General features: G+C 40.4%; 1 protein-coding gene across 1 annotated transcript in view; it reads left to right on the top strand.

Annotated features, from left to right (window-relative positions):
- LOC122755515 (vitellogenin-1-like) overlaps positions 1-13,487 on the top strand; it is a 71,059-nt gene that overhangs the window by 13,688 nt on the left and 43,884 nt on the right. Inside the window, exons 6-10 of the mRNA XM_044004076.1 lie at positions 3,469-3,620; positions 6,773-6,923; positions 10,354-10,511; positions 10,596-10,761; positions 11,857-11,982. Coding sequence (XP_043860011.1) covers positions 3,469-3,620; positions 6,773-6,923; positions 10,354-10,511; positions 10,596-10,761; positions 11,857-11,982 — 753 coding nt within the window. The remainder of the gene's footprint in view (positions 1-3,468; positions 3,621-6,772; positions 6,924-10,353; positions 10,512-10,595; positions 10,762-11,856; positions 11,983-13,487) is intronic.

Raw genomic sequence — 13,487 nt, 5'->3', positions numbered from 1 at the left:
GGTTGGTAAGATCCATTTCTATCAGTTGATCTCTTCAAACATTCTACTTGTTAACTCTCATTTGAATAGTTTCCTTTGGGGTCTTTAGAATGTCATTTTCTAAAATTAACAAACATTTAAAAACATTTCTTCTATTTTTTTCTGATTTTGAGTTCTGATTTGTCTCCCTCCCTCTGAACTAGAGAAGGTCAACATTTCACACACACACACACACACACACACACACACACACACACACACACAAGAAACAATTCATACTTCCATATATCAGTTCTTTTTCTGGAGGTGAATAGCATCTTCCTTCATAGGTCCTTTGTAGTTGATTTGAATGTTCCTATTACTAAGAAAAGCTTATTCATTCACAGTTACTCTTGGAGCAATATTGTTGTTACTATATACAATGCTGTCTTGGTTCTGCTCATTGCACTCTTCATTATCTCATACAAGTCTTTCCAAGTTTTTCTAAAATCAACCTGCTCATCATTTTTTTGTGTGTGTGGGGCAGTGAGGGTTAAGTGACTTGCCCAGGGTCACACAGCTAGTGTCAAGTGTCTGAGGCCGGATTTGAACTCAGGTCCTCCTGAATCCAGGACCAGTGCTTTATCCACTGTGCCACCTAGCTGCCTTCCATCATTTCTTATAGCATAACAGTACTTCATCATAATCATATTTTGCAATTTTTTTCTCCAACTGATGGGCATCCCCTCAATTTCCAGCTCTTTGCCATAATAAAGAGAGTGACTATAAATATTTTAGAATTTTTTTTCCTGATCACCTTGGGAAATTGACCTAATAGTGGTATTCCTGGGTCAAACTGTATACACAGATATATGTCTTTGGGCATAATTTCATATTTCTCTCTAAAATAGGTGAATCAGTGCACAGTTCCACCAACAGTGTATTAGTGTCTCAATTTCCTTTCCTTCAAGGCTGAATTCTCCTGTAGAATTTTAAGTCCATGTGATTCTACCTATCTTTCTTCTGATCCCTTTGAGTCTATTCTCCCACAGTAGGGTGTATGTGAGGTTATGAACAGCTTTCCTCTCTTCCATTGTAAACTCTAGACAGGAGTATTACTTCTCTGAGAGTTTGCCCTCATTTCCATGCCAGCAACTAGTGCCTCCCTGTTTGAAAGAATCATATCTGGGATAAAATTTCCCACCATTGTTTCCTCCATCTTTTGTATGGTGAAGCTATCATCTTTCTGTCTTAGGTGGTGGAAAAGATGCAAAATTTAAATAAGACAATAAAACATGGCCACTGCCTCCATGAAAATGCAAAAATCTAGTAGAGAGATGAGATAGAAACACAGATATTTTATCACAGGATCATGCGAAAGTCTTTATTTTTATTTCTGGGAGGCAATCGGGCTTAAGTGACTTGCCCAGGATCACATAGCTAGTAAGTGTCTGAGGCCAAATTTGAACTCAGGTCCTCTTGATTCCAAGTCCAGTACTCTATACACTGCACCACCTACCTGCCCTCAATGTGGAGTTTTTAATGTGGACCATCAGTTCACAGTTCACTGTCCATCCTCAAATTACTTTCTTTTTCCTTATCTGTATAAATGCTGTCTCTCCCAATAAGATGGATACTTCTTTTTTTTTTTTTTTTGCGGGGCAATGGGGGTTAAGTGACTTGCCCAGGGTCACACACAGCTAGTAAGTGTCAAGTGTCTGAGGCCGGATTTGAACTCAGGTACTCCTGAATCCAAGGCCGATGCTTCATCCACTGCGCCACCTAGCTGCCCCAAGATGGATACTTCTTGAGGGCAGGAACAATTATCATCTTTGGGAGTCTTTTTGGAACAATTTTTATATTTGTATCTCTAGAGCTTAGCACAGTGCCTGAAAGTTGCTTAATAAACATTTGCTGAGTTGAGTTCAGATGAACTTGCAAACTCTACTTCCCATTTTTGAAAATTGTGATGACCTTTTCCTTTCTCCAATATGGCAGCCCCTCTTCTCCACAGTCTTTCAAAGATCATTGACAGTGACTTAGCAATCAGTCCCTAACTTTTTTTTTTTTTGCGGGACAATTGGGGTTAAATGACTTGCCCAGGGTCACACAGCTAGTAAGTGTTAAGTGTCTGAGGCTGGATTTGAACTCAGGTACTCCTGAATCCAGGGCCGGTGCTCTATCCACTGTGCCACCTAGCTGCCCCGGGTCCCTAACTTTTTGAAGAGTTTAGATGGTAATTCATATGGGCCAGATGATCTGAACTCAGCAGAGCCAGTTGGGCACTCATTGTTATCTCTCAACTTAGCTTGGATTTCGTTACTTTTGTTCTGTTCTTTTCCAGGCTAGAGATTATTCTCTTTGGCTGAAAGAACACAAGAAAAATGAAAAGTTAAGCCACTCAGCTTTCAATATGTTGTTCATTATCATTCTTACATCCATCTTTGAGAAGTAATCCTTTCCCTCAATTGATCTTTCCTCTTTTCATCAATATGGCTAAACCCTGAAACAAACATTGGTTTGTTGTTCTTAGCTTTAATCACTAGCCTCAGCTCATTCTGAGCTTTATCACTTAGAGGTATACTAGTGCCTGTCCAAATGAACCATGATGGAAGCTGTGGCACTGTGCTAGGTGGCACAGTGGACAAAACACTGGCCCTGGATTCAGGAAGACCTGAGTTCAAATCTGACCTCAGACTCTTGACACTTAATAGCCGTGTGACCCTGGGCAAGTCACTTAACCCTCATTGCCCCACCAAAACACAAAACAAAACAAAAAAACTAGCTGCTATCTAGTGCCTTAAGGTTTGCAAAGCACTTTACAAATATTAACTCATTCGATCCTCATGATAACCGGGGGGGGGGGGGTGTAAGTGTTATTCTTACTTTCACTTTATAAATGGGGAAAGTGAGCTTGAGAAAGATTAAGTGATGTACCCAGGGTCATACAGCTTGGAAGTATCTGAAGCTAGATTTGAACTCAGTTCTTTCTCACTTCAGGTCCAGAACTCTCTCCACTGTGGCATTACCAAGTACCACATTGGTTTTTTCCTGTTGGTCTTCCTGGCTCATCTAACTGAAGCCTAATCAATTAAAAGCCAATTAATGGGGCAGCTAAGTGGCACAGTGGATAAAACACTGGCCTTGGATTCAGGAGGACCTGAGTTCAAATCCAGCCTCAGACTCTTGACACTTACTAGCTGCTGTGTGACCTTGGGCAAGTCACTCAACCCTCATTGCTCCATCAAAAAAACCACAACAATTAATATCAATCACTAGAGAATTTTTCAGTGACCCAGAAAGATCTCTGTTGATGCTACCTCTTTGAGACCCAAGGGAAGGGTCAAGGGACACCCACTTAAATACTAAAGAATAGAAATAATGTCATGAATAGTTACATATAACTCCAGAGATTAAGTAAATAAGGAATCTGATCTGCCAAATTGATTGTATTTAGATGAGAAAAATTGATTCGGCCATGATATTTTCCTCATTGTCCTCTTGTTGCAGCCCAACAGAAACTCCCGATCCACCTCCACTTCTACTTACAAGATAAAAACTTCAAAGGGGAAGCCCTTGATTATTTATGCTGAGGTGCAGGAAATACATCAATTCACCCCTTTTAATGAGCTGACTGGAGGAGAAGCAGTGACTCAAGTATGGTATGAGACTCTGGATTCTTTTAAAAGTGACAATGTAATATTTATTTAGCTTTCTTTTCTTTTCTTTTAAAAAATTTTTGTGTGTGAAACAATTGGGGTTTAGTGACTTGCCCAGGGTCACACAGCTAGTAATTGTTAAGTGTCTGAGGCCGGATTTGAACTCGGGTCCTCCTGAATCCAGGGCAGGTGCTCTATCCACTGTGCCATCTAGCTGCCCCTATTTAGCTTTATTTTGATGACCAGTTTGAAGCAAATTTAAAATCCATCAGTGATAATTCACATTATGATGGTACACCTTAGTAATGTTTTCAAGAAAAGATTAGAGATGTATGTGCGTATTTGTATGTACAATATGCATGTTGTTTGCTTTTCATTTCTGAGGAGGACCAATGGCATCACAGGGTGATGCGTATATTTAAAACAAAAGAAGGAAAGAAAAATATCATTTGGTGGGGATCCATAAGGACTTGAGGTAGGAGGTGATTCTGTGATAAAATATCTAGGTTTCTGCCTCCTCTCCATACTAGACCTACATGTCTGAGTGCAGGGGTCAGGCATAGGTCAATATAGATATGTATGTTCCATAGAATCCTAAATTTCAGAGCTTGAAGGGACCTCAGAAGTGTTCAGGTCATGTATGCTTTCTGAATCTTTATGCAGAAGAGTCTTACCTATGACTGCATTCCTAAGTTCACATTGGGGATACCAGTAGCATGTAAGCTTTTCAAGGGCAGGGCTGGTTCATAGTGGCTAGATGACCCCTCAGTGCTTTGGGAAACTCATTAGGACTTATAGAGAAGGGGGGCAGCTAGGTGGCACAGTGGATAAAGCACCGGCCCTGGATTCAGGAGGACCTGAGTTCAAATCTAGCCTCAACACTTGATACTTACTAGCTGTGTGACCTTGGGCAAGTCACTTAACCCTCATTGCCCTTACATACATACACACAAAAAGACTTATAGAGAAGTAGAGGGAGTTTCCTCTCCTGACTGTTCCCTATAATAATAATGATGATAATAGCAGTTAACACCAATATAGCATTTACTATGTTCCAGTACTAAACTAATTACAATTATCTCATTTGATCCTCTCAACAAAACCTGGGAGGTAGGTAATACTATTACTCTGATTTTACAGATGGGGAAACTTGGGCAAACAGAAGTTAAGTGACTTGCCCAAGATCACACAGATAGTAAGTGCCTGAGGTCAGATTTTAACTCAAATCTTCTCCAGGCCCAGGGCTCTATCCATTGTACTACCTAGGTGCCCAGTGTCCCTATCTCTATCCTTATCCATATCCACATCCCTATGCTGAGTACCTAGGGAAGTACTCACTCAGTACATAGTAGGTACTTAATAAATGCTTGTTGAGTTGAATTAAGTTGAATAATAATAAAAGTTAGCAATTATATAGCATATAGGGCAGCTAGGTAGCATAGTGGATAGAGCACTGGACCTGGAATCAGGAAGATTCATTTTCCTTAGTTGAAACCCAGCTTCAGATACTTACTGGCTGAGTGACCCTGGGCAAATCATTTAACCCTGTTTGCCTCAGTTTCCCTTTATGTCAAATGAGCTGGAGAAGGAAATGGCAAACCTCTCCAATATTTTGCCAAAAACAAAAAACAAAAAACTCCCAAATGAGGTAATAAAGAGTTGGAAATGATTGAAAAACGAATGAACAACAAATATAGCATGTTAAGATTGGCCAAATCGGAGGCAGCTAGGTGGCGCAGTGGATAAAGCACTGGCCTTGGATTCAGGAGGACCTGAGTTCAAATCCAGCCTCAGACACTTGACACTTAACTAGCTGTGTGACCCTGGGCAAGTCACTTAACCCTCATTGCCCTGCAAAAAAAAAAAAAGATTGGCCAAGTGCTATAAATTTTCTTATTTGATCTCAACAAGAAGGTGATGTTATTATCCCCCTTTGACAGATGTGGAAACTGAGACTGAGAAAATTTAAGTAAGCAAAACAAGTAATAGGTGTCTTGGGAAGGAATTGAATTCAGGTCTTCTTGACTCCAAGGCTGGTGCTCTAGCCACTAAGTCACCAACCCCTAATATAGAATTCCTTTTAAAAAAATAATTATTATCAAATAAAAATAATAATAGACATTTTAATTTGAAGTTTTGAGTTCCAAATTCTATCCCTCTCTCCCTCTCCTCCCTCCTCCTCCAGGCAGCAAACAATCAGATACAGGCTATACATGTGCAATTATAGAAAACATTACCATATTAGTAATTTTGTATAAGAAAATTTGAATAAAAGAAAAAAATGAAAGAGTGAAAAAAGCATACTTCAGTCTATGTTCCATCAATATCAGTTCTTTCTTTGGAGGTGGATAGTATGCTTTGTCATTAGTCCTTTGGGATAGTCTGGGATCATTGTATTACTGAGAATAGTTGTCATTTACAGTTCATCAAACTATATTGCTGTCACTGTGCACAATGTTCTCCTGGTTCTGCTCACTTCACTATATATCAGTTCATATAAGTCTTTCCAGGCCTTTCTAAAATCATTCCGCTTGTCATTTCTTATGACACAATAATATTCTATTACAATCATACACCACAGCTTGTTTAGCCATTCCTCAATTGATGGGCATCCCTTTGATTTCTAATTCTTAGTTACCACAAAAAGAACTGCTTTAAATATTTTTGTACAGTTAGGTCCTTTCCCCTTCTTTTGGATATGTTTGGTATATAAACCTTGCAGTGGTATTGCTGGATCAAAGGGTATGCCCAGTTTTATAGCCCTTTTGGGTATAGTTATTGCTCTCCAGAATAGTTGGATCAGTTTACAACTCCACCAATGGTGGATTAGCATCCCAGTTTCTCCATATCCCCTCTAATATCCAACATTTTCCTTTTTCGTTATATTTGTAATATGGAATTTCTTAACTGTGAAGAGTTTGATTTTCATCACAGATGTGTTCCTTTCACATATACAAATCAGAACGCTGTTTTCACAAAGATGGGAATAAGGCCAAACATATTTTCTTTCCCTTGTAACCCTGCACTTTGGAAATACCATCCTTTTTATCTGTGCCGTTGCCCTTCTATTGCCGGTCCTGACAGTCTAGTCCCAGGCTGAAACTTTCTCTTTGCTTGTTGAATTTTAAAATTCTTATCTCTGGGCTTCTTCACAGGCAGAAACTAGAACTACTCTATATAGAGAATGCATCCTCAGAAAACCAAGAGACCAGATTTCAGAATCGAGGGAACCTTTTCTACCGTTTCGACAGCGAATTGTTTCAAATGCCTGTTCACCTGTTCAAAATCCAAAATATAGAGGCTCAGGTAAAGAAAAACTTCTGCATATGGTTTGGTTTTCCCCACTTTCTTTCCGTCCCTTTGTCTTGCCCATTGCCTTGGGGCACACAGTAGGCATTTAATCAGTGCTCAATGGTTTCGTTGAAGTGGATTGGACAAGATGGGATTAGTATATAGAGGAACTGAATTTTAGTGAGGGACACAGAATACAGAATACAGAACCTTCTGGATGTTCAGGACTCAGTGCTCACTGATTTAAATCTTACAGATATGAAAGGGGAGAAGCTAAGTGGTACAGGGGTTAGAGTGCTGGGCCTGAAGATGTGAGTTCAAATCTGGAAATGGCCACTTGCTAGCTGTATGACCTTGGGCAAGTCTCAGCTTCAGTTTCCTCCCCTGTAAAATGAGAGTGTTGGACTTCAATGTCTCTAGGCACTCTGCCTGATGTGTAAGCCTATGGATGCCAAATAAAGAAAGGCTTCCTATAGAAGGAAAAAAATAGCTTAAAGCTAATAATAGATCATTTTTATATAGCATATTAAGATTAACAAAGTGCTTTACATATATTATCTCATTTGATCCTCACCCCAGCCCTGTGAGATGGGTCTGTTAATATCCCCATTTTACAGATGAGGAAACTGAAGGGGAAAGAGAGATTAACCCAGGGTCACACAGCATGGAAGTATTTGAGGAAGGATCAAAACCCAGATCTTCCTGACTCCAAGGCCTCTTCTTCATCTACTGTGCCCCTATTACCTAGTGACTGAGGTAATCAGGCATTAAAATTAGTTGAGAAGAAAGATTGTTGAATTAATTCCCTTCCCTTCCCTCTCCCTCTCCCTCTCCCTCTCCCTTCCATTTCTCTTTTCCTCCTTCCCATTTTCCCCACTGAATTCAGTGTCCGGCTCACAGTCTTTCTCTCCTCCTCAGCTCCCATTACCCAGATGCCTTCTGCCACTAATTTCTCCTCCATCCCTATATCAAACCTTTCTCCCAGAAGGAGACTCCTCTCCTTGCCAAGGCATACTCTTCTACATACCCAGCTAACACCATTTCATCCCATATTCTCCAGCAGATCACCCCATCTATCATCCCTATACTCTTACTTATTTTTGATCTTTCCCAGTCTGTTGGCTATTCCCTACTGCCTTACTACCATGCCCATGTCTCCTCCCTCCTCATAAACTCCTATCTGATGCATCTGTGCCCACTAGCTATCATTCCTTAGCTCCCTTCTCTTTTGTAGTGAAATTCATTGAGAAGGCCATCTCCTTAAGTGCCTCCATTTCCTTTCCTCTGACTCTTTTCTTATCTTTCTGCCTCTCACCTCTTGATTCAATTGAAATTGCTTTCTCCAAAGTTACCAGTCATCACTTAATTGTCAAATCCAATGGCCTTTTCTCAATCTTCATTCTTCTTGATCCCTCTTCAGCTTCCCCATGGATCACTCTCGTCTCCCTGATACTTTCTTTTCTCTAGGTTTTTGTGACACTGCTCTCTTTTGGTTCTCCTCTTACCTGTACCATCACTCCTTCTCAGTCTCCTTACTAACCATGGGTGTCCCATGTAATGATTGGAATGACGCCACCTGCTGGAGACTTACTGTAGAAGAGTTCCGCCCATGAAGCGAAGGTCTTTGAGGGCAAGACCAGGAGTCTTTTCTTTGGCCTCAGGAAGTGACGCGGGCTAGTGGGAGGAGGAAGGAAGAGACTGGCGCTCGGTCTCACTCTCTTTCCTGGGGACTCTGGTGGAGAGTGGAGCTAGAAATGCGCTCTCCCTTTAATAGATAGGAATCTAGGCCTTCCTTCTCTCTTTATCAAATTCTTATTCTCCTTAATAAATGCCTAAAAGTCTAACTCTTGCTAAAGCTTATAATTTATTGGCGACCACTCACTAGATATTTTAGACAGTTTAGCTAGAATTTTAGCCCTTAACACCCACAGGATTCTGGGCTATCTTCTCTTCTACCTGGATACTATTTTGCTTGGTGATCTCATCAACTCCCCTGGATTCAATTATCATCTCTGTGCTGAGGAATCTCAATTACTCAAATACTTGTCCTGTCCCAACCTCTCTCCTGACTTCTACACTGCATCTCTAGTTGCCTATTGGACTTCTTGAACTGGTTGTCCTGTATGCATCTTAAACTCAATATATCTAAAACAGAACTAATTAACTTTCCCCCAAACTCTCCCCTCTTCTTCTTTTATTTGGTAAGGCAATTGGGGTTAAGTGACTTGCCCAGGGTCACACAGCTAGTAAATGTCATGGGTCTGAGGCTGGATTTGAACCCAGGTCCTCCTGACTCCAGGGCTGGTGCTCTATCCACTGCACCACCTAGCTGCCCCACTCTCCCTTCTTCTTAACTTCCCTATTGCTATGGGTAACAACATCCTACCAGTCACTCAGAATGCTAAGACACTATCCTCAATTCCTCATCCTCTTTCACCCTTTATATCCAATCTGTTGCCAAGGCCTGCCAATTTTACCTTGGTAATATCTCTCACATATGTTTCCTTTCCCCCCTCTTACAGTGCCACCCTTCTGGTGCAGGTACCTTTGCCTAGACGATTGCAATAGCCTCCTGGTACATCTTCCTGCCCCAAGTCTCCCCCTACTCCAGTCCACTCTACACTCAGCCACCAAAATGATTCACAGGTCCAACCATCTCACCATCCTCATTCCATTGACTCTAGTGGCTTCCTATCTCCCCCAAGATCAAATAGAAAATCTTGTTTGGTGTTTAAAGTCCTTTACAACCTGAAAACCCCCCACACCTTTCTAACCTTCTTCTACCTTAACCCCCTTCTCCCATCTCTGCCCCAATTCTGTAATCCAGTGACACTGGCCTTCTTGCAGTTCCTTAACACAAGACATCCCATTTCCTTACTCATGAATTTTCACTGACTTTCTTCCATGCCTATAATAATTCTTCCTGGTTTCTCTAGCTTCCTTCAAGTCTCAGTTAAAGTTCTACTTTCTATAAGAAACCTTTCCTCATCCCCTTTAATTCTGGTACTTTCCTTCTTTTGGTTATTTCCAATTTATGTTATCTATAGCTTGTTTGTATGGAGCTGTTTGCATGTTATTTCCCTTATTAGAATGTGAGCTCCTTGAGAGCAGGGACTGCTTTGCCTTTCTCTGTATCCCCAATGTTTAGCATGGTGCCTATACATAGTAGGTGCTTAATAAATGTCTATTTATTGTGAGGCAATTGGGCTTAAGTGACTTGCCCAGGGTCACACAGCTAGTAAGTGTTTAAGTGTCTGAGGCCGGATTTGAACTCAGGTACTCCTGACTCCAGGGCCAGTGCTCTATCCACTGCGCCACCTAGCTGCCCCTTGTAAATGTCTATTGACTAACTGACTGATGGCATGCCATAAGTGCTTAATACAGATTTGCCTAATTGCATCAAATTGAAGTGACTCATCACAGGTATGTTTTCCTTGTTTTTAAGATAGCAGATGTAATGGAGTATTTGGTCATCCACATGGATCACTTGATTCCTGGTGAAATGCCCTCAAAATTCCTTCAACTGGTCCAGCTCTTCCGAATGGCTGATATCAACACCATAGAGTCAGTGTGGGAAAAGTATGCTGACCGAACATTTTACAGGTAGTGAAACTCATAAACTTCATTCATTTTTAGAAGATTCTTTTTCCCATTGAGAGCTTGAACAATTTTTTTTATGACTTTTAGGAGTTTGTTTTTAGATATAATCCCTGCTGTGGCCAGTATAGAGGCCATAAGGTTTCTAAGGCTTAAAATTAACCAGCAAGAACTCAGTGAATGGGAGACTTTTCAGGCTGTGCTTGTGAGTCTGCATTTCTGTACAGCAACCCAGGAAGCCATTAATGAAGCTAAGGTATTGCTTTTATTTTTCTCTGTACCATTTCCATGCTCCTTTTCCTTAGAAAGATTCCAAATGTTTGGAAAAGGCTCAAAGATTTCTTCTTCCCTAAGATAAGGTCCCAGAGTGCTTGAGCTTCTCACCCTTCTATCCAAGACTCAGGAAGCCGACCTGAACCCTATTTCTGGGGGGAAAAAATTAGAGGCACCAAAATGTCCTCTCAGGCAGTCACTTACTCCTGATAAGAATCATCCTTTGCATTGGTTACCTCCATAATGCTTCAGGACGTCTTCAAGATCAGGCCTGACACCTCCCTTTTTAATTAAGTTAAATCTTTGTCTTTAAACTAGTCGAGGAAAGGGATGATATTGTTAGAATGTTGTTGTTGAGTCTGACTCTATTTGGGGTTTTCTTAGCAAAGATACTAGAGTGGTTTGCTATTTCCTTCTCCAGCTCATTTTACACATGAGGAAATTGAGGCAAACGGGATTAGGTGACTTTCACAGGGTCACATAACTAGTAAGTGCCTGAGACCAGATTTGAACTCAGGTCTTCCTGACTCCAGGCTGGGAACTCTTTCCACTGCCCCACCTAGCTTCCTCATTGTTCAAATAGTCAATAAACATTAATTAAGTACCTATTATGTGCCGGACCCTGTGCTAAACCCTGCTGATACAAATACAAGTAAAAATAAATATAGTTCCTGCCCTCAAGGAATTTATAATCTAGTTCTCATATAACAAAGATTTCTTACCACTTTGGATAATACTTTCAAGATTATATCTCCTTGGGATGAGGTTAGGAAAACTGTCTTCCAAATAAATAAAAGCCACAATCCTATTTTGAAATGCCCATTTACATGCACAGGAGAATCAAGCTGTTTTTAAAAAAACCATTTCATAACAAATAGCATGTTAAGAATGGCAGAATTAAGTGACTCAAAGTCCAAGCGTAAAAGATTGGAAGGAAGTTAAATTTCCTAGGATCAGATTTCTATTACACCAACAGGACTACACTTGTATTTCCATTAAAAAAAATCACAATATAATCAGTTATTTGTTTCCTTTCCCGGGGGTCAGTGCTGCCAGAAATGAAATATTTTCTTTCTAGTTGATACTGAAAAATACCCAATCACACCCATGGTATACTCTCCGCATCACTGGGTTTCTCGCCTATGGGTCATTGGTGTATAAGCATTGTGCTGTGTCAGTGAACTGCTCAGAGTCATCTCTCCAGGTAAGTTTCTTGACTTTTGCCTCTTCTGCTCTATTCAAAAGTCTCATTTAAGCTCTCCATATGCCGTTGTGGAGCTAGAACCCTAAGCTTGTCTTATTTTCTTGTGTGCCTAGAGAGCCTTATATTCCTGCAAAGTCCTCTGGGTAGACTGGGGAGAATTTTGGGAAATGAATTCCCATGGAAATTATTACTCTCCTGCTCTCTCCAAACAGGACAATGCAAAGTATCTACTTAACTTACAATAGTCATTCCTAGAAAGTTCCCATCACGATTTAGTCACCACTCCCTGCAACTATAACTTTCATGAATCTTCTAATTTTTCTATTTTCCTGTACTACCCTTTCCCCTCCCCATTTTTCTTTCTACTCTGTAGCAACTCCAATTCATCCTTTGTCTCTTTAGCCCAGTGAAAAGGCAATAAATTGGCCAGCCATATTCTGCTGTAAGACCTTGTTGCACGTTCATGGTCTAGTTCTCCTCTTATTAACACATGTAATAAAAACTACCTCAGTTAAGTCAGAGTAAATTTTATGATTTCTTCTAAACTATCACTGGAAATGGTTTCGTGGAATGTTTATGAGGATTCTCCTCAATAATAATAATAACAGGGGCTGCTAGGTGGCACCGTGGATAGAGCACTGGCCCCGGAGTCAGAAGGACCTGAGTTCGAATCTGACTTCCGACACTTGACACACACTAGCTGTGTGACCCTGGACAAGTCACTTAACCCCAATTGCCTTGTTAAAAAACCCAAACAAACAATAATAATAATAATAATAACCAATATTTATATAACACCTACTATGTGCCAGGCACGTGCTAAGCACTTTACAATTATTATCTCATTTAATTCAGCATATGTCCATGAGATTACTAGAGGTCCATTTTATTTAGACTACCATTCCATTTAAGCATCTGGTCTGACAAATAATTTTTACCATTAGATTAGTTAATTGTTTGAAGGAATTGGCCAAATCGGGTTAGATCATCAGATCATAGCTTTAGAGTGAGAAGAGATCTTGGATGTCATAAAGTCCAACCTCCTCAGTTTACACACAGAGAAACTAAGGACAATAAAGGCTAAGTGACTTGTCCACAGTTATGCAGCTAATAAGTGCCTGTGATGGGATTCAAACTCAAGGCTTCCTAACTCCAAGACCATTGTTATCTCCACTATTTCCCAATGCCTATCATAGTCTCTGAATGAAAGGTAAGAGGATAATAATGATGAAATATATTTATATAGCATTTTAGGCTTAGTAAAGTGCTTCTTACACATATTATCTCATTTGACTGTCACTCAGGTAAGTGCCATTATTATCCACATTTTACAGATAAGGAAACCAAGTCTCAGAAAGGTCAAGTAACTTGATGAGGGTTACTCAGTGTGGGTCTGAGGTAGGGTGGTGTTTTTTGTTTGTTTATTTGTTTCTGTGAGGCAATGAGGGTTAAGTGACTTAACCCAGTGTCACACAGCTAGTAAGTGTCTGAGGCTGGTGCTCCTG

This window comes from Dromiciops gliroides, chromosome 4, assembly GCF_019393635.1.
Source record: "Dromiciops gliroides isolate mDroGli1 chromosome 4, mDroGli1.pri, whole genome shotgun sequence".
Classification (NCBI taxonomy): Eukaryota; Metazoa; Chordata; class Mammalia; order Microbiotheria; family Microbiotheriidae; genus Dromiciops; species Dromiciops gliroides.
This window is presented reverse-complemented; position numbering and strand designations above follow the sequence as displayed.